The sequence below is a fragment of the Oncorhynchus mykiss genome, chromosome 7 (genome assembly GCF_057628025.1).
Source record: "Oncorhynchus mykiss isolate SJ-2025 chromosome 7, ASM5762802v1, whole genome shotgun sequence".
NCBI classification, from domain to species: Eukaryota; Metazoa; Chordata; class Actinopteri; order Salmoniformes; family Salmonidae; genus Oncorhynchus; species Oncorhynchus mykiss.
Genome location: NC_143028.1, coordinates 36870862 through 36897144, shown reverse-complemented (window position 1 = coordinate 36897144; position 26283 = coordinate 36870862). Strand labels below are relative to the sequence as shown.

The 26283-nt window shown below is 45.0% G+C and overlaps 1 protein-coding gene across 32 annotated transcripts; it reads right to left on the bottom strand.

Annotated features, from left to right (window-relative positions):
- Positions 1–688: 688 nt before the first annotated feature.
- Positions 689–19049, bottom strand: LOC110527788 (RNA-binding protein 5). Of its 32 annotated transcripts, none has more exons than XM_090240841.1 (21): positions 18686–19049; positions 16980–17054; positions 14527–16210; positions 14254–14343; positions 14045–14114; positions 12789–12862; positions 9366–9440; positions 8813–9116; positions 8509–8666; positions 8263–8363; positions 8112–8181; positions 7959–8025; positions 7693–7787; positions 7143–7263; positions 6928–7025; positions 6443–6826; positions 6180–6335; positions 3410–3472; positions 2935–3234; positions 1985–2137; positions 689–1679 (listed from the first exon to the last, which is right to left on the bottom strand). In XM_090240841.1, the coding sequence occupies exons 2-21, from the start codon at positions 17024–17026 to the stop codon at positions 1587–1589; spliced, it is 4203 nt and encodes a 1400-aa protein (XP_090096967.1). In that variant the 5' UTR covers positions 17027–17054; positions 18686–19049; the 3' UTR covers positions 689–1586. The 32 variants fall into 32 exon arrangements, with proteins under 32 accessions (XP_090096967.1, XP_090096971.1, XP_090096968.1 ...); XM_090240845.1 differs by having other exon boundaries at positions 1985–2125; XM_090240842.1 differs by having other exon boundaries at positions 2935–3231.
- Between the last annotated feature and the right edge of the window lie 7234 nt (positions 19050–26283).

The following is a 26283-nucleotide window of genomic DNA, read 5'->3' as shown; positions in this document are numbered from 1 at the left end:
AGACAAGATGGTTTAGTAATCCTAACCTAAACAAAACAGAAGAAAATTAGTCGGGGAGGCTAAGAGAGTTTTTGTTCCTTCCCTGTAGCACCAGTGCTATGGGTAATACCGATGTTTAACAAAATGAACATCCTCATGATGTTCTGCCTCAGCTATAAGACATCCTTTTCTCATCAACTTCAATAAATCACCAAGACCAAATAAGCGTAGAGATCATTGCGACAATTCCCTGTTCAAACAATGAAACATATTCTAGTTCATTGTATTATCTGAAGGGTTAACCATATAACATCATGGGAATGTCCAACACTATTCGGATTTAGTGATGGTACACATATCTAAAAGAACACTGCTGCCACCCAATGGAGAGGTCCTGAATAGAATCTGTCTAACAGTCTTGTAAACCCGACCCTAGGCAACAGCAGTGAGTGAATAGGATCTGGTTTCAATGACTGACTCTTTCGGCAACTTCAATAAGGATAAACTATTTGTTCCAGGATGGGAGTGACGTAGTCCCTGTATGCCAAACTGACATTTGATTACATACAGACGTGTTAAGATGGAACGTTTCAAAAAAATTGTGGGAGGCAACCCGGATGTCTAGTGACTAGACAAAGTAAACCACTGCACACATCCTAATCTAACGTCACACACATCCTTTCACATAAATAAACCAGACTCAAGGTGATTTGTTTGTTGTTTACTTAAAAATGTAAACGTGTACACATACAGAGTATAACCCAAACAAGGAAAGGAATAAGTCCATATAAAAACATCTTAAAATAAACGGTGTGTAGCTGGATCCAGCTGGTAGCATACAGATATTCTACAATGGCAGATCTGGCTGCTGAGTACACGTCACAATAATACTACACATCAGCCATACACAACACAAGGCAAAACAAAGCTACATCCATAAAAAGGATTGATTAGGAGCCCGTCAAAGCCAGCTTGATGTTTGGGGTGAGTCTGTGGAGTAGCTTAGCCCCAACGCCACTGGTTCTGCCTCGCTCCTGGAGTCAGTACAGCGGTGGGATAGGGATGGGTGAACGGGCCCTCCAACAAGCATAGAAAATACTGCAGAAATGTGGAGGCCCTAGCGGTCTCCCGACAGCGCCATGGTCTCAACAGTTGAGCTGAGTGGGCAGGCTACAGCCTGATTTCATTGCTGGGGAGTCAAAGTCCTTGTAGTACAGTGAATTGGGGCCACCAGGTACAGTAAGAGGTGAGCTCAGTCAAAAAGCTCCGCTGGGGCATGGCAAGTCCATTATGTTGACCAACACTCCCCATAGACAAACACACAAGAGTGGGTGATCTTGGGTGTGTTAAGTAGAACAGAGCGGTGTGCAACGTTTGATTCAACGGAAACAGCGCCCTTCTGAACGACCAGCTGAAGAGCGTTGTGATTATGGTAACGGAGGAAGATTGCGTACGTTGTGCTGCATTAGTTTTGTGATTTCGAAAGGTTACATCCATATTGATCAGGCCACCAACCACCACCAGCAAACAAACCTCAGACTGTTGAAGAATGGTGAGCACAAAACATACAGTGAACTGAACGCACCCCTGGTGTTCACAGGAAGAGGTCAGTCCAGCTCTTTGAAGCGTGCGAACATGGACTTGCGCACAGCTTGTTTGTAGGTGGCATGGTTCCAGACGACAGGCTCCTTCTTCTTCCTCTGAGAAAAGAGGAAACATCACGAAGGGTAAAAAAAAAAAAAAAAAATATTATTTTTAAATCACCAAGAAAACCATCTGGAGGACTACAGACAAATACAAAATGTTATAGACCAGGGCTTTTCAACCCTGTTCCTGTAGAGCGACCCTCCTGTAGGTTTACGCTCCAATCCGAGTTGTAACTTGCTGGATTCAGCTCACCAACCAGCTAACTATTAGAATTAGTGCTACATTAAGGGTAGGAGTGAAAACCAACAGGACGGTAGTTCTCCAGGAACAGAGTTGGAGAGCTGCATTAGAGACGCACCTCAACAGGTTCAGAGCCTAACCCAGGTCTCTCGCTGCCTTTGTGCATGTCCCTGGAGCCACCAGCCCAGCTATTCTGGTGTTGATGTTGGTGCTTCCTTCTCTTCTGTTCTGGGGAGCCGTTGGACTCGACAGCACTCAGCTGTGGGACAGACTACACACATTAATACGTCAGTCATGACATTTAAAAATAACATATTTTATTAGGATCCCCATTAGCTGACGTCACACCGACAGCTAGTCTTCCTGGGGTCCGACACGTAACGAAAAAGACATTACAGACAAAGAATACAATTTACATACGTTAACAATTAGATATTACAGACATTTAAAATACCTGAAAAGCAACATTTAATGGTCAAGATCCATATCTCATTAGATGTCTTTTATTTTCTTAAGACTTTTTCGCTTGGGAAATATGAGTTGGTAATAGAGATGGGCGACATGGGGGGAATCCATATCACAATAAAATGACTAAATCATCATAAATTAACCATAAACTGAACAATGAATTCTTAACATTAATGTGCACCAATTACTTTATTTTATATAACCCTTAAAACTAGTACCACTTTGAATGACAGTTGGTAATAGCTCATTCAGTTTCTTTTCAAACTTCACATTCCCCTAGTAAAAGGCTACTAATCGTTAATGTCAACATCAGTGAAATGTTAAAATGTCCTTGATAAAATGGTCCGTTTCACCCATTTTGGTTTATCGTCCCAGCTCTAGTAGGAAAGGAGGTCCATTCAATGATGGCCGTATTTAAAGGTTGATTTGTGGAGATCTCTCCTAAGTTGGGGGGGGGTATCAGATGACCGTTGCCAGTATACAATAATAAGATAGAGACTGAGGCAACTATGATTTAGCTATTTGCGACTATTGGAACGGCTTTACAGCTATGTGTACGCACTTACGTAAAAGCTGAAGAAAAATCAGGCCTCCACTGACCTCTTTCTCCTGGTTCTCCAAAGCCTCCAGCTCCTTCTTTGACCTTTTGATCTTCATGTGGATCTCCATGTTTTGCTTGTGGAGGTCAGAGAGCTGCTGGTGGCGCACCAGACCGTCCTTATTGGGGAACTGTCTCCTACACAGCAGGCAGGCCATCTTCTTCCAGTCTGTTAGCTTGTCCTCCTCGTCCTGGGACTGGCTCCTAGAAACCTGAGGCGCCTCGTGCTGCACCTCCTCCTCCTCGTCACTGCCTGTAGCTGCATAGTCTGACGCCAGCAGGCCCAGAGAGCCAATGGGCTGCTGGGTAGAGTAGAGAGAACAGGAAGTTTGAGAACAAGTTCACCAGGGAGTGAGGAAACCAGCCCAGACATTATGGATTGGAATCAAATTCATGCCTTCTTTCCCCAGCTCTCACACCACAGAACATTCTAGGCATTTGGCGGTGACCTCTCACAAATCCTCCAACCAATCTCACCTTTGAGCCCTTCCCCTCTTTCTTGGGAGGAGCCATAGGCTTCTTGAAGGGGTCATCTCCACCCTGTATGGGGAAACAGAGGAGTTACAGCAGAATTGATAAAATCGTGGTAAATAAATAATGCGTAGGGCAGCTCCCGAAGTGACCCATCAGCAAGAATTTCCTGTGTTCTTAGGAATTCCACATTCTCTATGTTGATCTTGCCAACCCCCAAGGTCACACCTCTGAGAAGCAGTTCTGTTGTGATTACATCATGTAGGTCTGACATCTGATTGGAGGTGAACGGTACAGTAGCACTATTGGTCAACTCAGATTTGTAAACCAAACCACGCAGATGCATATAAAAGGGTCTTAGAGATCCCTCCCTCTCCTAGAATGCCAGTTAATGCTTTGTAACATAAGCTTTTTGCCGTGTATGCAAATGTGTTCATTTTACAAAGTAATTCAATGCTCTTATATTTAGAATTCCATTCAGACATTAAGCGCAAGTATGGTGTTCTTGCATATTGCTAAATAATATTTATGGAGTCAGATAATTCATTAAAATGGGCTAATTGCATAGTCTAATTACGAGGCGCATGTGAGGTACACTACATGACCAAAAGTATATGGACGTTAATTGCAAAATCATGAGCATTATTATGGAGTTGGTCCCCCCTTTTTGCTGCTATAACAACTCTTTCGGGAAGGCTTTCCACTAGATGTTGGAACATGGCTGCGGGAACTTGCTTCCATCCAGCCACAAGAACATGGATGGGCAATTAGGCCTGGATCGCAGTCGGCGTTCCAATTCATCCCAAAGGCGTTTGATGGGGTTGAGGTCCGGGCTCAGTGCAGGCCAGTCAAGTTCTTCCACACCGATCTCGACAAACCATTTCTGTATGGATCTCGCTTTGTGCAATGGGGCATTGGCATGCAGAAATAGGAAAGGGCCTTCAGCAAACTGTTGCCACAAAGTTGTATGCACAGAATCATCTAGAATGTCATTTTACACTGTAGCATTATGATTTCACTTCCCTGGAACTAAACGGCCTAGCCCAAACCATGAAAAACAGCCCAGACCATTATTCTCCTGGCATCTGCCATTCCCAGATTTGTCCGTCGGACTGCCAGATGAAGCTGATTCATCTCTCCAGAAAAGGCATTTCCTCTGTTCTAGAGTCCAATGGTGGCAAACCATACGGACGGTATGTGTGATCACTCTCTCCGTAGTCGACGTACGTAAGACCTTTAAACAGGTCAACATTCAAAGTCCGTAGGGCCAGGCGGATTCAACACCATAGTGCCCTCAAAGCTCATCACTAAGCTAAGGATCCTGGGACTAAACACCACCCTCTGCAACTGGATCCTGGACTTCCTGACGGGCCGGGCCACCCCCAGGTAGTGAGGGTAGGTAGCAACACATCCGCCATGCTGATCCTCAACACTGGAGCCCCTCAGGGGTGCGTGCGCAGTCCCCTCCAGTGCTCATTGTTCACCCACGACAGCATGGCCAGGCAAGACGCCAACACCATTGTTAAGTTTACAGACGACAACATTGGTAGGCCTGATCACAGACAACGAGGAGACAGCCTATAGGGAAGAGGTCAGAGACCTGGCTGGGTGGTGCCAGAATAACAACCTCTCCCTCAACGTGATGAAGACAAAGGAGATGATTGTGGACTACAGGAAAAGGATGACAGAGCATGCCCCCATTCTCATTGAGGGGGCTGTAGTGGAGCAGGTTGAGAGCTTCAAGTTCCTTGGTGTCCACATCACCAACAAACTAGAATGGTCCAAATACACCAAGACAGTCGTGAAGAGGGTACGACACAAAACCTATTCCCTCTCAGGATAGGAGAATGAAAATATTTGGCATAGGTCCTCAGATCCTCAAAAGGTTCTACAGCTGCAACACCGAGAGCATCTGGTTGCATCACGAGCAATGGACATTAGACAGGTGGAAATCTGTCCTTTGGTCTGTCGTCCAAATTTGAGAATTTTGGTTCCAACCATTGCTGTGAGACACAGAGTAGGTGAACGGATATCAGCATGTGTGGTTCCCACCGTGAAGCATGGAGGAGATGTGATGGTGCTTTGCTGGTGACACTGATTTATTTAGTATTCAAGGCCCACTTAACCAGCATGGCTACCACAGCATTCTGCAATGATACACCATCCCATCTGGTTTGCAATTAGTGGGACATTTGTTTTTCAAAAGGACAATGATCAAACACACCTCCAGGCTGTGTAAGGGCTATTTGACCAAGAAGGAGAGTGATGGAGTGCTGCATCAGATGACCTGGCCTCCGCAGTCAATCGACCGCAACCCAATTGAGATGGTTAAGGATGAGTTGGACCGCAGAGTGAAGAAAAAGCAGCCAACAAGTGCTCAGCATATGTGGGAACTCCTTCAAGACTGTTGGGAAAAAGCATTCTTCGTGAAGCTGGTTGAAAGAATGTCATGAGTGTGCAAAGCTGTAATCAAGACAAAGGGTGGCTACTTTGAAGAATCTCAAATATAAAATATATTTTGATTTGTTTAACACTTTTTTGGTTACTACATGATTCCATGTGTGTTATTTCATAGTTTTGATGTCTTTACTATTATTCTACAATGAAGAAAATTGTAAAAAAAAAGAAACCCTTGAATGAGTAGTCAACTTTTGACTGGTACTGTATATAAATACACTGTATACACATGTCAAATATTACTGCCCACTACACGTGAAGAATAAAAATAAAGATGACAAAGCAGCTGCATGCATGTCACCGAGACACGCCTACCCACCTTCCTCTCGAAGATGGCGAAGGCCGCATCAGCTGCCTTGGAGGTCTTCCTGTCGTCCAGTCCGCCCACGGAGGTCTTCAGTATGGGGGACGGGCAACGGACGCTGTCCTTCTGGCGGTTCTGGATCTTAGCCCAGCGCTCCATATCCTTCATGACCTGAGAGACAGATATGTATTCACCATCTATGAGGTAGTGTATTTGGGCAAGAGGGTTGTTCATATAGCTTCATTGTACATGAGTACAATGTGGTAATGTGGGTTTACTTTGACGGCGGCTAGGCTCCTGGGTTTCTCCTCTTTCTCTCCTGGTTTGTCTTTGCCGTCTTTCTTGTCAAGGCTGTGAGGTGCAGTGTCCTCCTCCTCTCTCCTCTCTGGGGAAGGGTTGGGGTTAGGCATGGTGTTCAGGGCAGGAGTAGGGTTCAGGACTGGGGGAGGGTCGACGTGAGGGGTTGGCTCTGGTTTCTTTATGTCCAGTGGAGCGTCTGCTACTGGATTGGCCAGAATGGCCTGTACGTCAGGTGCCAGGGCAACATTAAATTGGGCCATGGGGGGCTGGGTGTCTGTGGAGTGTCCTCCAGGCACGGGGATGTACGTCTTGGACGCACTGTCCCAGTAAAGGTACTCCTGGGTCTGGGCATTGTAGAAATACTGCACACACAGACAGAGGACATGAAGCACAAACACAACAAAGATAATCATTTCAAGAGCATGTATCAGATCATATATGAGCTACTGTGCAGCACTCTTACCCTAGAGGCAGGGTCATAGTACAAGGTAGTTTGGGGATCGTAGTAGAACCCGGAAGTGGCATCATACAGGTAGTTAGTCACGTCAGGAGTTTCAGTAGCTAGAGAAATGAGAAGGACAGTTATTGCAAGAGCATGACAAGATGAGACTGATAAAATGCCTGTCTAGTCGCATTTTTCCCCCCTGATGTCAGAGGGGCATTATTGCTTGGCCTTACCATAGCTGTAGCCATCAGTGCTGTGGTCTCCTGTAGCTGACATTACTCCCGCAGAGGAGACCTGGGGGTGCAGAGCCTGTTGGTAGGGAACAACTAATGGAGGTTCACCATAGCCACCTCCCTGGGATGTGGGAGAGGGAAACATAGGTTACCTGGGCATTTCACACCGACATTCACTCAAGCATTTCCTCTGTTTAAAGTGTCAATCATTATCAACGCTTCAAGAATGCACAAGATACACATAGTATACACTGTCCATCGAAACGCTTACTTGCAGGTTCCATCGACAATGCAACAATAAAAAATAACAAAAGATAATACAAACGGCAGTCGAATGGAATAAACATTTTAGCATAAGTATAATACAGGAAGGCACAATTTCTAGTCAAATATTTACACGTGTTTTGGGGAAGAGGGGGCAAGTGTTATTATTGCTAAATACTGCACAATTTAAAGACGAAGAGTCAGGTAGCAGCAGCAATATGTGTGTGTAGCATGAATGGATGCGTGTGTCTTCACACGAATAAAGTCGGTTATAATAGTATCTCACCTGAGCCATGCTGGAGTTCAAGTGAGAGACGGATGAATGGGAGTGAGGGATGTCTGAGCTCATCGGCCCACCCATTGAGCCACCCAAACGGTCTCCTAGGTCAAAAAATATATATAAGAAGATGGATTCTTACAGATCATTTTGGACTCAACATTACCTGATTGAAGGATGTTGAGCTGAAAAATACACAAAATGTACCGTCTCTTCATGTGCAAATCCTCAGGCAGAAAAGTGTTTGAATGTGGATACTGACAGAGAGGACTCACCTTGCATGTTAGGTGGGGGAGCGCCTGGTGGCTGCTTGTGAGGTTGGGATGAATAGTACTGCTGCGGCTGGAATTAGGGCACAAAAACACATTCAGTTTTCTAACCAACACACAAAATCAAAACCAAAAAACGATAGCAAACACCTAACTTACCTCCATCATACTGGACTCAGGTGGGAACCCCAGGAGAGAAGTGTTGGATTTATCAAACTCTCTTCTGTAGCTAGCAGGAGAAGACACCATCAAATCCTCAGTAGTGCACTGAAATCTGTGGCTACATGATATAACATGCTACAGGACTCACTTTTGATTCTTCAACGGCTTGGCGACCTCGGCGTAAACCCGGACCCCGTCGATAGAGAGAGGCCTGGGCTTGGTGAGAAGGTCAACTAGACGGGTCACTTGCTAGGATGGAAAAAAAGGCCACGTCATGATATCCATTAAGCGGGCTACAACTCTGACATTTCAAATCCACATATCAGGTGGAAAAGGGAGTGTGATAAACCATGACAAAGAGCCTAATTGACATGTTATGGCAGCTATGTGATACCTCATGAGAGTCCATGTCAATGAAGCAGAAGCATTTGGCACCCGGTGGTTTGCCTCTAACCAGACGGACGTTCCTCTCATCCAGGTAGGCGAAGGGGTCCAGGGCTTTCAGGATGGTCTCCACTGTTGTGGTGGGCTTCACATTCTTTATGATCATGGCTGTAGGGCAACAGAGGGGAGAACAAGCACACTGATCTATAAACTTGGAAGCCATTGAGTTTGAACAGTAATCCATAGACAAACAAACGCATTATTATCCAGTCACACATCAAACCAACTATTCCAATACTGCCCAGCTCACTCACTCTTGCTCTCCTTAAAGATGGGGTCCAGCTGATGAGGACCAGGAGCTTGGCGAGGGGGGTTGCGGCTGGCCCAGGACTCTGCCTGCTGCTCAGCCTCTTGCTGTCTGAGCTGCTGGTCGACCTGCTGCTGCCAGGCCTCTGGGGTGAGGTCTGAGCTGCGCTGCCACGAGCCCTGCTGAGATAGGGGGTCCACTGGGGCCTTGGCCTGTGAGCCATTCTGGCCGTAGTGGTCGCTCTTGGCCTTGTTGACCAGGAGCTGGCCCGGGCTTGGCAGCAGGGGTTCCTGGGCCGGAGGGCCTGGTTCCTAACGCAGCGAGAGGAGTCACATCAATTACTTAGTGGTAGTTGTCTTTACCTATAGCTTAACATAAGGAATACAGGCAAAACAAATCTACTGCTCACACAAATCTCGGGGTAAATACGACCAACCATAAAAATACCTATGCTACTAGCATTCTAAAAATAAGAAAAGATCTATGGAACCAAGGTAAAGGGAATGAATAAATCCCTGTCATCCCCAGCAGGCCCTTCCTGTGTGATATACAACACTTACTTGAGCTTCCTTGACACTTCTGTCCGGCTGGACGTATCTCATGAGAGCCGTTTTAGTGCCAACCATCAGCGATCCCTGAAAAACAGAAAGAGAGTTCGCTAGATCCAAACGGAGCAATCCGCTTCCTTGCCAACCAAGTGACACAATTCTAAATGTTCCAAGAGAACAGACTCCCATCATGCACTGTGGCAGGTTTAGTCCTCCTTAGTGGAGAGGGTAGTAGGACAAACATAGTTCTGACAGAAATTTGGAAGCCATGTCGACCAATACCTTCCAAAGAACTTCCTCCATGCAATTGCATTACTGTTTCCCAGGAGGTAATTCAACCTTTTATGTACAGTACTATCAAAAGCGGAGATTATGAATTTCCCATCACTCGTCTTACTAGATAAAGTTAAATCTATATTCGTTGACAATGCAGGACTCAAATGTGTACTTCAAAAATGTGAAATTCAATAGACCATTGTGTTGGCAGTGCACTGTAAATGTATGACACTCATTTGCCTAAAGGCATGACTGTGCTGGATCAGACATGCAAGCTGTTGGTTTAAAGACAATTTTTTTTCCAGATTTAACAACCTCAGTTTTAACTAATACAGTGCATTCGGAAACTATTCAGACCTCTGGACATTTTCCACATTTCGTTATGTTGCAGCCGTACTCAAATGGATTAAGTAGTTCCCCCCCTCAATCTACACACAATACCCCATAATGACAAAGAAAACAGCTTTTTAGACATGTTTGCAAACGTATAAAAAACGTATTAACTGAAATATCACATTTACATAAGTATTCAGACCCTTACTCAGTACTTCGTTGAAACCCCTTTGGCAGCGATTACAGCCTTGAGTCTTCTTGGGTATGACTCTACAAACTTGGCACACCTGTATTTGGGGAGTTTCTCCAATTCATCTCTGCGGATCCTCTCAAGCTGTCTCAGGTTGGATGGTTGCTGCACAGCTATTTTCATGTCTCTCCAGAGACCGGGTTCGATAGGGTTCAAGTACGGGCTCTGGCTGGGCCACTCAAGGAGATTCAGAGACTTGTCCGAAAGCCACTCCTGCATTGTCTTGGCTGTGTGCTTAGGGTCTTTGTCCTGTTGGAAGGTGAACCGTCACTCCAGTTTGAGGTCCTGAGCCCCCTGGAGCAGGTGTTCATCAAGTATCTCTGTACTTTGCTCTGTTCATCTTTCCCTTGATCCTGACTAATCTCCCAGACCCTTCCGCTGAAAAACATCCCCAGGTGGACACCAATCAAGTTGTAGAAACATCTCAAGGATGATCAATGGAAACAGGATGCACCTGATATCAATTGCGAGTCTCATAGAAAAGGGTGTGAATACTAAAAAAAATCTATCTAAAAACCTGTAATCACTTTGTCATTATGGGGTAGGGTGTAGATTGAGGAGGAAAGACATTTATTTAATAAAGGGGTCTCTATACTTTCCGAATGCACTGCAAGTACATCTAAAATGGTGAGTGGCAGTTATATCTACAATAACCCCACTTGCCGAGACAATACTTTAACCGTTTCTTTGCTGTTGATAGGTAAAAAGATACAGCCGAATGCATTAAACACTTGAGAGGAAATGCATGTCTTTTAAATCTTACGTAACCAAATGATTTTTACAAAATCCAAAACCATTCTACCAACCAGCTACCCAATTAGTAAATTAACAGAGGATAGATCAAAGGAACATGTAACGTCTGTCACTGATTCTGCATCGTTCCAGCCTTGATCAGAGCCAGACATGGCTCTAGCCTTGATGATTGTCTGTTGCTTAACATTGTAGTGCGTCATGAGTCCATCAATATGGGTACCAGATTTGGCCAATATGGTTAGGAGAATATGAGTCACCTGTACTGGTGGCGTGCATCACTGACCTTTGCTAAAATGGCTAAAACCAACCAATGCAGGCTTCTGACACTCTACATGAACTTATACCAATTTGACCAAAAGAAAGGCCTCACAGTCCCCAAAAGGAAAAAGTAAGCAAAGAACTGTGGTCAAGAGAAAAGACTCAAGTGTCAAGCGAATGGGTGTCGAGCAGATATTCTACTTGTATTTAGCAGACAAGTGGATCTGATGTGGAGGACGCATTTAGGCACAGAGTCTATCCATTCAGCACTGTGAAAGAATACCATGGTTGCTGCACAGCTCTCTACGTGTAGAGAAAGAAGAATGGAATAGAACATTACTGTCCACTTGTTGAGAACAAGGAATGAGCATAACCCCCAACAAACAGTCAAGAGTATTGCAGAATGTAGTACCCCAAAGTAATTAGGGGTAAAGTTAGGCTTGTAGGTAGCCAAAGGTTAAGGCAAGATATTGCCAGAAAGGTATAAGTCAACAGGCAACAGCAATCTGAAGCATAAAGAGATCAACTTTCCAACATTGCCACCAAAAAAAAGCAACTCTCGTATTTTTAAGTTCTGTGCAAAAATGAGAACAAAACAAACCTTAAGATGGACTTGAACGCTAGCTCAGAAATGGCTGCCTTACTCGCCTTGACATTGCCATCCAGCAATGAAAAAAAAAGATCACTAAATGAAAACCAATCCAACTAAGGACTTTGATGGACAGAGGACCAAGAATGCAGGAACAAGACATTATGTAGCATGCCTATGGGCCTAGACATACACTGAGTGAGCAAAACATTAAAAACACCTTTCTAATATTGAGTTGCACCATCCCCTTTTGTCCTCAGAACAGCCTTAATATGTTAGGCGTGGACTCTACAAGGTGTCTAAAGTATTCCACAGGGATGCTGGCCCATGTTGACTCCAATGCTTCAAGTTAGAGGGATGTCATTTTGAGTGGTGGACCAGTCTTGATACACACAGGAAACTGTTGAGCGTGAAAAACAGAGTAGCGCTGCGGTTCTTGACAAACCGGTGCGCCTGGCACCTACAACCATTTAAATATTTTGTCTTGCTCATTCACCCTCTGAATGACACACATACACAATCCATGTCTCAAGACTGTAAAATCCTTCTCTAACCTGTCTCCTCCCATTTAGCTACACTGATTGAAGCGGATTTAAAAAGTGACATCATTAAGGGTCCATAACTTTCCCCTAGATTCACCTGGTCAGTCCGTCATGGAAAGAGCAGGTGTTCTTAATGTTTTGTACACTCAGTGTACAATGCACCAGACAGACGCCTCCTCGACCTCGTATTATTGAACTATTATGAAAAGTCGAATTTCTCCCAAAAAGCTATTCTCAGCATCCTTGAACCTACACCAACAGTGTAAATTCACACACCCACACGTAGGGAGTAACTACAACAAATTATCCCAAACAATAACCAACCCTGCTCCCACCTCTCCCTCCCCTAACCCTTATAAAATGCCAGCCCCCCCAGCCCAAGCCTTCTTCCTGCCCGAAGGCACAGCCGACGTAGAGAGACGAGGATGGGCCACCTGGTTGGATTCCATGAAGTGGACTGCATCCTCGAGGTTTAAAAACTCCACATAGGCCGTATCGTAGCTGTAACCTGGGGACAGCATTTGAAATACAGATGGGTTTGAGTTAGTCAATGCCAGTAAGGACAGCAGTTCATGAGCACATCACGAAAGGAGATCACATTCAGCATTTTTGTGGTGATGGTGCTGCATTTAGATGACTACATGGGGGGGATAGAACATTGTCCTAATTATTCATGTTGAGACATGTATGCCAATGTCTCCACTAATACAGTACCTTTTCAGCACAACATGCATTTTAGTCATTTATCTTGCATTTGAGTTGGCAATGTCCGTATTTAATTGCCAGTACCAACATATTTTCCTAATCCAACTATGGACTGAATGTTGTCTCTAAACATCTTGCCAAGTATGCCAACTATAGCTTCATTTCCATAAAGGGAAGTTCCTGCAAGCATAAAGGTATGACCTATGTGCTACTAAGGCATAGGCTTACGGTGTATGAAAGAAACTAACATGAAACATAGGCTATGCCATTGATGAATTGTCTTGCTGCCATATTTAAACTTTGTCATTTCAGAAACATGGTATTGTAGCGTCTCAGGGATCTGAAATGTAACGCTTTACATTGCATGAGCTCAGCCCTTTTCAACAGAACACAATTTAAACCCATCTTGCAACATTTATTAATGTGATGTTCTTTGGTAAGCATGTGAATGAACAGTTGGGAGTAGATGGCTGAAGCAGTCCTTACAATCAAATTATTGAGAAAACTTTCGGTCTAAGCTGAATGACGAGAAACGCAACACCAAGAACCTGAAGTCGCAGCAAAACACTTAGTGGTCTGTAATACGGGCTTGCTGCCGACATTCGTTTACAATCAATGCTTTATTTGTTAAAAAAAGGAAATTGTGTATAATGAAACAAATGGTGTGTACGCAAGAAATGCTTGTCACATGAACTGTTGTGACAGATAGTCACTGTCAAAGATGGCTTCGTTGAGGATGAAAGCTTCTACAAAATGTTTTGAACGTGTTCCTACATCGTCAGGAATGAAAAACACTAATGGATAAATACTAAGAAAACCTGGCTGTTGAGCTGATGCGCGACTGCATCAAGATCGAGAACACCGGAGGCAACAAAGACACTTTGAAAAGCGTATATGAGTCGTATAGTGAAATAGCGAAACATTTCGTAGGAGATTTGAGATACTGTTCGAGTTGAGCATGTCCACACATGGACTTTTGTCTCACCTGGCACAACATTCTTTATCTTCATGCCCTGCATTGGGACACCATCACGGACTGCAAAGGCACCAAGAATCTGCAAGAGAGTGAAATGTTTTTAGGCTTTAACCTTTAATAAAAACACCTATAGGTCTATAACTAAAACTTTCATCATCTAACTAGAAGATTTTACGCAATCAGAAAAGTAAAAGGTAAATGTCTGATTTGATTCCTACCTGTTCCATTGTGGCTGTCTTAGGAATTCCAGTTATGCAAATTGTATGAGTAACCTTGTCCTTCACAGTCGCACTCCTGTAATCCTGATCCTTTGGTTGACAGGTCAGATTTAAATAACAGGTTAATTAAAGCAATTGAAAAATCACATAAATGACAAAGGGGAACACTCAACCAACAGATGTACAAGAAAATTTGTATGGAATTTAGTTTGGATGCAAATGTTTTGTTTTGCATTTTCTATGTGGTTTAGTCTATAAATGTGCTTTACTAACCTGGGAACCAGAGTCACTGAATTTGGGAGTCTGGACTGGTTTGGATTCCTTTAGAACTTCGTTAGGTACTTGCAGCTCCTCAGATTTGTGGTAAAAGACTCTCCCTGGGCCTGTTCTGTAGTCAATGTCCCTGTAGTCCTGGTCTTTGCCTTGGAATGCAGGCCCTGGAACCAGCTTATCCCTCTCTGAGCCTTGTTCAAGCAATGCATCCTTCGGTCCTTTGAAACTAGCATTATCTTTTGGCCCCTGGCCCAGTGGAGTTGGTGGAGTCTTCTCTAGGAGATAGGGGGGCCTGTCCATCTCTAAGAGGTATGGGGGTCTGTCACCTCGATTTGGTGCATTTTGATTCTGCTTGGGATCTCTGTCTCCAGGCCAGCGCTTGCTGTTATTCTCTCTGTTCGGGGTGTTTGGCAGGAGCCCAGGACCCATGGGTGGAAAGGGAGGGTACTGGGGACCTCTACGGCCAAAGGATGGCAAATCCATGACAGAAAAATCTTGGGGGGGCTTTTTATCCCAGTCCTGGGAACCAGGAGCTTCTCTCTCAGTGTGAGGGAAGCCAAAGGGAGGCCCATCCTTTTTCCCTGGGAATTCTGTGGATGGTCTGTCTTTTTCTTTAAAAATTGGTGGCTCTCCAAGAAGACCGCCCCCTCTGGACATTGGAGGGAATCGCTGTCCCTGAACATCTATGGTGAAAGGAGGAAGACCTCTGATCATAGGAGATGGAAGAGTGTCCTTCATTTTTCGGTTCTTCCACTCCTCTGCAAGCGACACCTCATCCATTTCTGGAAAGTCGATGTCTCTATGGGTGCCTTTTGGATCTTTACCCATAAACTTGGGTCTGTTTGGCCCACCAAGATCTGGAGGGCAACCAGGATTTCTCCGGACATCCATTGGCGCACCTTCACTGTTGCCAAATCTTACAGGAGATCTGTCCCTTCCTCTGTATTCAGCCTGGGGTCCAACGCGGTTTCTGAAGTCCATATCAGACTCAAACCTTCTCCTTGGATTCAACGACGAAGCACCCCTCCTGCTGAAGTCCATCATTCCCCTGTCTGAGTCCCGTGGAGGCATGTCCATATTAAACCCATCAATGTCATCCATGCCCATTGGGGGCCTGTCAATATGAGGCCTGTCTCTATCACGCATGTCTCTGAAGCCCTCATTTCTACCCATAGGCTCAATGGAAAATCCTCCACGCCTTCCATCCATATTGGGATTGTTGAAACCTGGCATATCCTTGCGGAACATCTCCCCATCTCTCATATCTATAAATCTGTCATTTGGCTCTCGTAGATCTCGTGGTGGCATGCCTCTCCCTCCCATGCCTGGGCCTGGCCCCTTGAAACCACCACTACCTGCTGCATTTAGCAGCTTGTCTCGGATTGCCATTTCATACTGCCTTCGGAGGCCGAAGTCTGATTCCTCCCCAGGTCTTCCCGGGAAATCCCTGGGTGGTTCTCCTCTCCCTCGTATGTCAAGAGGTTCCATAACATGGCCCCTCATATCAGACGGACCCCTCATATCAGACGGACCCCTCATATCAGACGGACAATCCATCCTCCTCATGTCCATACGAGGCCCCCGATCCTGTGGCCCCCTGGGACCCATGTTCATCCCATTTCGACCCCTGAAATTGGGCATAGCTCCACCCCGGTCCCCAAACATTTCTCCACGATTGCCCCCACTGGAACAAAAAAAATGGTGGGATGTTTGTGTTGGTACAATTAATTATGTGAGAAATGGCCATGATATAATAAGCATATCAAAGTAAACCTGGAGTCACGTGATGATATGGTGTGTGGTCCTCCCACTACAACTCAGGAAACCATGCAAATTATTAGGTTACAGATTAAATAAATTATGATGAACTTCACAGGTTGGTTAAAGTGCACTGTGATGAGCTTGATGCTCCTTTCCAATAAATATAGAGCGTCTTATTCTGGTGACATGATGATCCATGCTTGACAAATAAACAATCTCACTCTTATCTATAATAATCTCATCATGTAGACTAGCCTACCCTCACTGTATCTGTGAGCTGTTGGCTAGAGAGCACATGTCAAGACCAGAGTAGGCACATTTGCTATTTATCGCAACAGTTTCTGACAAAAACTATCGGTAGAGTTGAAAATAAGATGGAAACACATTGAACTTTAGATTCTTATTCAGTACTTGAAAACTAAAATCTACATTGTGTGTACTAAATCCTCAAGCACAGATTTTTATCTGTAAGAAGTCTGTTTGGTGGAAACACACCACTGGTGGATTTTAGAATATTTGCATGAAAATCTATTGCCAATTGGATGGCATCCTAGCTTCTGGCAAACATTTTCAATTGAGCACCTCTTTCAAATCAAGTAACCAATGAAAATAACTTGAAACGTTAGTGTTCCTCATCTCATATCACAATAAAAACAGCTCAGTGGATACTGCCTTTGACACTGTCTGCTTACCGAAAGGGTGGTCCCGCTTGTGGTCCTCTCCTGGGTCCGTCCCACATTTTTCCAAACTTCAATCACCAAATGTATCTGACAGAGTAAAACGTTATGTTAAATCGCAGACAGTAGCTTGACTCCAATGCAGTGTTACCTACCTTCAGTATAGCAATAAACTACAGGGGCTTGATAAGCATCTATAATGAGCAAATTCAAGGAAACAAATTGCCACCAGTTTACCGTCTACAAAGGAAGATGGCACTGACACAATAGTCGGTATCACCAACCTTTAGCATCGTATGTTGTGCCAAGGAATGGGTTAGCTAGCAATGTGACATGTTATTTACTAGCTAGGCCTGACAAATGTGTGTTAACTAGCTAGCTAAATTAAGTTAGCTAGCTAGATAACGTTAGTTACTTTTAGTCAATATTTCCTCCACAATTTGTGGTACAGTTGAAGCTAACTATCTAGCTGTCAAGTATTTTGATAAACAATCAAGGTACACTCTGGTGTGCATTGCAAGGCCAAATACGCTAATGACGACGTTTCAGTTAGCTAGCCGTGCTGGCGACATTTTCTAAGTAGCTAAAGTCAAAGATACTGTGTATAATGACGAGACAGTCTTCTCCCATAGGCGGGAAAGCAGACCGGGCAGTCTGCTTATCGTGGAAAGAATTTGACGGGAGTATACCCTCTCGCTTCGCATTTTCCTCTCTGCTGTCAGCTAGCTAGCTGCCTCCACCGGATTGGTTTTCAAGCTACTAACGTTAGTGAGCTAATATCCTGGCAGGTAAGAGTCGGTTTTCAACATGTTCGCGAGGTGATGTTTTTTATTTGATTTTAAAGGTTGATATGAACGGAAATAACCACATTGAATCCATTTATTTGTATTTATAATAGGAGAAGCTCACCTTATATTTGTTCTGAGATCTTCAATCAATCGGGAAGAAAATGGAGACCGGAGGTTTTAAAGAAGAGTGGTATCCAGGGAGGGGTAATATTTTGGTGGGATTTGTAGTCCTCTGGCAATATGTACTACAATATCCACTGAGACGATAGGTCTGTTCGACATTGACGCTTGACTGATCTTCAAATCGCATTGTATCATAAATAGCGACTCGTTATTATTTGAGGGTCAGTCAGTCACAATTTACCCACGATATAACACGGTTTTGATGCTCTCGAACACGGCCAGTGGGCGATGTTTCTTAGCCCAAGCATGTCTCTTATTATTATTGGTGTCCTTTAGTAGTGGTTTCTTTGCAGCAATTCGACCATGGAGGCCTGATTCTCCTCTGAACAGCTGATGTTGAGATGTGCCTGTTACTTACACTTTGTGAAGCATTTATTTGGGCTGCAATTTCTGAGTCTGGTAACTGTAATGAACTTATCCTCTGTAGCAGAGTTAACTCTGGGTCTTCCATTCCTGTGGCAGTCCTCGTGAGAGCCAGTTTCATCATAACGCTTGATGGTTTTTGTGACTGCCTTTGAAGAAACTTTAAAAGTTCTTGAAATGTTTCATAATGACTGACCTTCATGTCTTAAGTAATGATGGACTGTCATTTTGCTTATTTGAGCTGTTCTTGCCATAATATGGACTTAGTCTTTTACCAAATAGGGCTATCTTCTGTATACCACCCCTACCTTGTCACAACACAACTGATTGGCTCAACCACATTAAGAAGGAAAGAAATTCCACAAATTAACATTTAAGAAGCCATACCAGTTAATTGAAATGCATTCCAGGTGACTACTTCATGATGCTGGTTGAGAGAATGCCAAGCGTGTGCAAAGCTGTCAAAGGCAAAGGGTGGCTATTGAAGTACCCTCAGTTCTTAGTAGATTGTCTGTCCTCATCCTAGGCCACGCCCATTTACAGCTGCAGCTGATAACTCAACGTCTAGGATGTATCACTTCTTCTTTAGTGAATAATAGTTCAAAGTTCATACACAGTTGCCATAATCAGCTCGTGCTGTATTCTGGATGGTCTAGTCGAAATTCACCATTCCAGCGTAGTGATCGTCACCTCCACGTTGAAATTCACCCATTTAATCATTAGGTCAGCAGTCCTAACATTTCAGGAACTAAGGTTGACTTCCGTCAACAGGCTTTTGTACTGGGGGAGAGAAGGGTGTGTTTCATAGTTCTCAACCAATGTCTGTTCACTTGGGTGTGGCCACTGACTGCCTACGTTTTACTATGGAACAATTATCTTATTTAGCAGGCTAAAATTACATTTAAACTTTTCACAAATAGTTTCATATCTAAACATTTAAATTGCACAACAATTCCATGTGAATCTGATAACTAGAATGTGTGGACTTTCCAAGATACAATTTATGTCGTCCTATCATCAGATATAATGTCCCAGACAACAACTGACATCATATTCTTTAAGTACCATTGGACACTTTCAACTGGTTGAGAAAGGGAATTATCGTTCCATTCCCCAACCTTTTGATGTTACCATACTTTCTCTGTGGTAACAAAGGGCTTTCCAAGAGTCCATTCTGTAGAGTGGAGAGAGAAAGGGGAAAGGTATTTATAGGGCGGGTCATAAACCTCGTCCAACAGGGCAACGTCATGACAGTCCCCCTTTGTTGGGTTCAATCTTGCAATTTTCCTGCAAGTTGTAAACTAACAAAAAAATGACCATGGGTTGTCCCGGTTGTGGACCATTGTTGTGGTCCCCCTCTGGTGGTTGACCAGGGTAGGGTTTCTGCGAATGAAGCAGGCCGCTCCAAGGCTAGGCAGCGGATGTCCAGTTGGTGATCGCTGTTGCGTCCCTGTCATCTTGTCTCCAGACTGGAAGATCTGGGCAGTAACTTAGGCAGATATTAACAATGCACACATACTCACAAAATGTGTCATTACATTTCCTCCCCAATGAGCGGCGTTGTGGCACTAACTCATGGTTGTATGGGGAAGTTGTTTATGGCTCTATCACTTCCTAAGTGTCAAATAAAATGAATAAAAGCATAAGCAAAAGATTAATACAAAATATAGTTATCACACCTTAAACATCTAATTGGACTGTATTCTATATACAGTACGTCCAAGGTCTTGGCAAAATTACTATCATGGCATTGTTTGTAATGTCATGTCTAGGGCATTCCTCTTCCATTGGTTCATGACCAATGTTCTGGAGATTCCCTTCCACGTGATGGCAATCTTATTTTGGAAGTGGAAAAGTCCGCTGGACTTCCATTACCACCAGTGTGGTACACCTCAGTGATATATCAGATGTGTTCTGAGTTATCCCCGTCGAGGGGCTTGTTCGCTCCTCTCTGTTCTCATGGGGAAGTTTACAACTAGATTTGTTTCCTGCTCTGACAGCCTCATACAGTTAATGCACGTAGTCTCGACCCCCCCACCGGCCTCGAAGAGGCTCATGGGTCTGGGCTTGTATCCTCCCCTTTGTGTCTCGGGACCCCGTCCCCAGGGGTTGGTGTGGGTGTCCGAGGCACAAACAAAAAGGTCGGGCCCTGTGTATGAGTTGTCAGCAGCCGCGTAGGTTGTAGATTGGCTGTAACCTTTCAACCAAAGGGCCTCCCGGGTGGCGCAGTGGTTAAGGGCGCTGTACTGCAGTGCCAGCTGTGCCATCAGAGACACCAGGCTCTGTCGTAACTGGCCGTGACCGGGAGGTCCATGGGGCGACGCACAATTGGTCTAGCGTCGTCCGGGTTAGGTCGGAAGGGATGTCCTTGTCTCATCGCGCACCAGCGACTCCTGTGGCGTCTGTGGTCTCTCCCGAGCCCGTACGGGAGTTGTAGCAATGAGACAAGATAGTAGCTACTACAACAATTGGACACCACGAAATTGGGGAGAAAAAGGGGGGGAAAAAAAACAAACATTCAAAATGCTTAGTGGCTGTCAGTCACCACAGCGTCCACGTGGCAACCGCGTGGTACCTGTGAACTGAGAAGAGGATATCTGATATCTGTGATATCGCAAAGTGTTTCACCAGTGGGAGTCATCGGGTAAGTTGCTGGACTGTCGCAATTAGTGTCATTGGGGTGACAGTCGGAAGATGTATCATCGGAAGCAAGCTCATAAATGTTTTTCTTGCTGAGATGGCCGCAGTGCTTACGGAAGTGTCCGAAGGGCAAGAGAAGTTAATCTCAACTACAGTATTGCACAACTTCAAGGAGAAGGGAAGATGCTCATTCACAGAGACTGCTGGCCCGAAATCACGAAAAGAATGGTCAAACAGGTTTGCTGAGGGAATGTGTTGAGATATTGTAATATCTCCTTGGATCGGATTCTGCACCAAGAGGTTTTGAAGCGTCTTTTTCCCAAGGGGTGCATTCGACAGACACCCCTCGTGGATGACTGCGTTGCAGCTAGCGTTTGGGGAAGACAGTGTTGTCAGTGGAGAAGGCACTGTGACCATACATGGTTGGTTTTCCAATCCATCAGTGGGAGTAACCGATCTGCTCCGAGTAGCAGGGGTTCAGATTCGAGACTGGTAACATACACAGGCTGAACGAGCGATACGTCCTTTTATAAATCCCTCAAACTTGTGAAACTGAAAAAACTGGAAAAAGTATTAGAAGTCATGTCTGTTAATGTTTCATTGCCTTGTCACATAATTATTCTTTATTTGTATTTTTTTTTTTTGGGGGGGGGGGGGGCGCCTGGTGTTCTATTATTTCATTTTTTTCAAAGGAATGTCCCTGTATTGATGTGTAATATTGTTATTATTTTTGCAATAAAACATGTATTAATAGCATCGAATTGCAAAAATAGCCCATCTGAAAAGAATTGCCCATCTGTAAATAACCCACCCAACTACCTCATCCCCATTGTTATTTAATTTTTTGCTCCTTTGCACCCCAGTATCTCTACTTGCACATTCATCTTCCTGTCACGATTTCCGCCGAAGTTGGCTCCCCTGCCTGTTCGGGCGGTGCTCGGCGGTCGTCGTCACCGTCCTACTAGCCGCTACCGATCCCTTTTTCGTTTGTCTGTTGGTTTTGTCTTATTAGTTTCACTTGTGTGTATTTTAGTTTAATTAGCTTCCCTATATGTAGTAGGTTGACCCGCCCTTGTTTTGTGCGGAATTGTTTTTTGCTACTCTGTTAGTTGTGGTTTTCATGTTTGTATTCTCCGGACTGTTTGGTCCTGTGTTTGGGCTGTTCTGTTTTATGCGCCCTGTATGTTGGCATGACCGTTTTTTGTCAGGAGAATAAATCAGGATTTACTGAACCCTGCTCTCTGCGCCTGATTCCAACCCACCACTCCTAGTATCCCGTGACACTTCCGCACATCTATCACTCCAGTATTTAATTGCTAAATTGTAATTATTTCACCACTATGGCCTATTTATTGCTTTACCTCCCTAATCTTACTACATTTGCACACTCTGTATATAGATTTTTCTATTGTGTTATTGACAGTACGTTTGTTTATCCCCTGTGTAACTGTGTTGTTTGTGTCACACTGCTTTGCTTTATCTTGGCCAGGTCACAGTTGTAAATGAGAACTTGTTCTCAACTGGCCTAACTGGTTAAATAAAGGTGAAATTAAAGAAAAGGTAAAAAATACCATACTTTCTCTGTGGTAATAGAGTGGAGAGAGAAGTGGGAAAGGTATTTATGGGGGGGGGGGTCATAAACCTCACCCAACAGGGCAACGTCATGGCATTTCAAATCTATTGATCAGAATATATGTTTGTAAACTCACCATTAAAACATACCATAGTGCCTCCCGAGTGGCACAGCAGTATAAGGTACTGCATCGCAGTGCTTGAGGCTTTACTACAGACCCATGTTCGATCCCAGGCTGTGTCACAGCTGGTCGTGACCAGGAGACCCATGAGGCAGCTCACAATTGGCCCAGCGTCGTCGGGGTTAGGGGAGGGTTTGGCCGGCTAGGATTTCCTTGCACCATCGCGCTCTAGCGACTCTGTGGTGGGCCGGGCGCCTGCAAGCTGACTTTGGTCACCAGCTGGACGGTGTTTTTTCCGACACATTGGTGCAGCTGGCTTCCGGGTTAAGCGAGCAATGTGTCAAGAAGTAGTGCTGCTTGGCAGGGTCGTGTTTCGGAGGATGCGTGGCTCTTGACCTTTGCCTCTCCGTAGTCCGTAGGGGAGTTGCAGCAACGGGACAAGACTGTACTACCAATTGGATATCAGGAAAAGGAGTAAAAGTACCAAAAAAATACAAATAATAATACCATAGTGATTGAGTGCCCATGATATTTGCATTGCTACTAAGTGAACCTTCAATTGTTCCCAACTATTCCCAGTGACCGGCAGACCACCCCTGTCCCCCCCGGATCCCAGGGCTGCAGAGAGAATCCTGCATTTCTTAATTTCCATGATTAACAAATAATATATCATATTTGTAATAATGTAGTTAGTTCATGCAAAGGATTGTTACCTCTAACCAGGATTGCCATTACAAAAAAATATATATTTTTGGCAGGCAATTATTATTTTAGCAAGCAATTATGGTGATTCATCCTGTATTGTCCCTAACATCACTACTCCCTAGCAACAGATGTAGGATACAGACACACACACACACACACACCCATACACACTCAACTCCTTTTCCTTACAAACAACCATAAACTCAGATGCATATACTGTTGCAGCTGTTTGAGAAGGCATGCAAAATTGACATAAATGGGGAATATTTGATTAATTCCTAGGTGAGATCAGATACACACCCTTCCCCTATCAATACCATATTTACATGTGCAGGGATACTGGAGTGATGGAGGTTGATATGTATAGGGGTAAGTGGCCAAGGCAACAGGACATAAGATAAAGTAGCAGCAGTTTGTATGTGAGTTGGTGTGCAGGTGCGTAGAGTCAGTATAAATCTATGTGCATATTATGTTTGAGTGGGCAAATGATGGAGTGAGTGTTTGTTTGTGTGTTGGAGTGACAATGTATGTGAGTGTGTAGGGCCCTATCGGTGTGCTTAGAAATAGTGCAAGTGCCACATGTGCTCCCTCTCCGGCACCAGGCTGCTCGTTATGGTGCTCACCTGTCACCATCGTGATGCGCACCAGCGCATTATGACACTCACCTGGACTCCATCACCTCCTCGATTACCTGCCCTTTATATGTCACTCCCTTTGGTTTCTTCCCCAGTCGTCATTGCTTCTGTTTCTGTGTCATGTTGCTGCTCTGTTCGTGTTTTCTTGTTTTGTATTATGCTACGTTTATTCATTAAAACACTCACTCCCTGAACTTGCTTCCCGACTCAGAGCACGTCGTTACAGCAAGGATGGAAATAAAGGTAAATAAAGAGGTTACTCAGGCAGTCCGTGTAGCTAATTTGTTAGCTATTTATCAGTCGTATTGCTTGGGGATAGAAGCTGTTCAAGAGCGTGTTGGTGTCAGACTTGATGCACCAGTACCTCTTGCTATGCGGCGGCAGAGAAAATTGTCTACGGCTCGGGTGGTTGGAGTCTTTGACGATTTTCCGGGCCTTCTTTTCAGACCGCCTCATATAGAGGTCCTGGATGGCAAGGAGCTCGGCCCCAGTGATGTACTGGGCTGTCCACACAACCCTCTTTAGCGCCATGCGATCGAGGGCGGTGCTATTGCCATACCAAGCAGTGATGCAGCCAGTCAATATGCTCTCAATGGTACAGCTGTAGAACCTTTTCAGGATTTGACATACAGTAAGTGCATGTGATACCAAAATGTCTACTAGACAGTCACCATTACATTGGTGTCAGAACTGTAATAGCTATACACCCAAGCCTGTGAAGCATCTGATGAAGAAGACTGGGCAAGAAGAGGAGGAAATTAGCACTCTGCTCCAGGTGCTGAGTCTCGGCGGGAAGTGATCCAAGGAATAAGGTGCCCATCCGGACAGTGAAGGATGCCTGCTATGGGAAGTGGAGTCCTAGGAACCCTACCTAGCGCAGTTTCAGCTAGCCATGTGGTCAAATGGATGGGCTGAAGAGGAAATGGCTGTGCAGCTTGCCCCTGTAGGGGCTGTACTAGAGCTCTGACCAGTGGAGGGACTACACTGCCCTAACTACCACCTTAAGGCCTAGATGTTGGAACACGGAAACTCCAGATGAAAGTCTCTGTGATGGAACTTCAAAGCAGTGGAATAAGGCAAGGGAATTGTGGACAGACAGCCCCCGAAAGATCCTTCCTCCAGATGAGAAGCAGCAGTTGATGCCCCCTGAACAGGTGAGTGTGCCCCAGCAGATGAGAAGTGGCAGAGTGGACGTACCTTCAGAAGCTACCCAGCAAGCTGTGCGGGAACAAGGGAAGAGGTGTTCGGAAAGTCTGGAGCCTGATCAATGGGAGAAGTTGGAAACACTGCTTGCATTTAGTGGATGTCTCTGCAGCATGAGATGAAGACTACTGGAGAATCCGTCTTGTCCAGCACTCTATTGATACTGGCAACGCAGAACCTATCCGTTTGTGGCCCCATCGCTTGCCACTGGCGAAGAGAGGAAACAGAGCAGAAGATCCAAGAGATGGCGGATACAAGTTTCATCAAGCCATTCAACAGCCCTCGGGCGGCCCCTGTAGTCCTTGTCAAGAAGATGGACAGCTTGTGGCGTTTCTGTGCAGACTACAGGCAGCTGAACTATGTGACTGGGAAGGATTCCCATCTCCCCCCCCACACATAGATTAAATCACAGGGCCACTGTGGTGCAGTTCCCTTGACCTCTGCAGCAGTTATTGGCAAGTGGAGTTTGCCCCAGAAGCCAGGCCGAAGACCACCTTCTCGATTGGACAGGGACGGTGGCAGTTCACCATGGTGCCCTTCAGGCTCTGCAACACTCCACTAACCTTTGAGCTTCTTATGGAGCAAGTGCTGTGTGCAATCCTCTGCAACAAGTGTGTGGTCTACCTGGATGACCTCCTTGTGCCTACTGCAGACATCCAGGGAGCTCTGGCGAACCTATGTGATGTCATACGCGCCTTCTGTTAGGCAGGACTCAAGCTAAATCCCAAGAAGTGTAACCTACTGCAGCGTCAGATCAGGTTCCTGGGCCATGTTGTCAGGGGCAGATGGAGTCGCAGGTGATCAAGCCAAAGTAGTGGCGGTTAAGCACTGGTCAGTCCCAAAGGACCTCACTGAGTTGAGAAGCTTTGTTGGCCTGGCTTCTTACTAGCGGAAGTTCATCAAGGACTTTGCAACAGTAGACAGCCCTCTACAAACAAGGACCAGCGGTTTGACTGGGATGAGGACTGCGCGGCCGCAATTCACTTAACTGTGGGAGGCCCTTATCAAGGCTCCGGTCCTTGCATACCCTAACCCTCAGCACCCATTCATCATGGATCCAGATGCCAGCAATGTGGGCATTGGGGCTGTTCTGTCGCAGGAGGGTCCA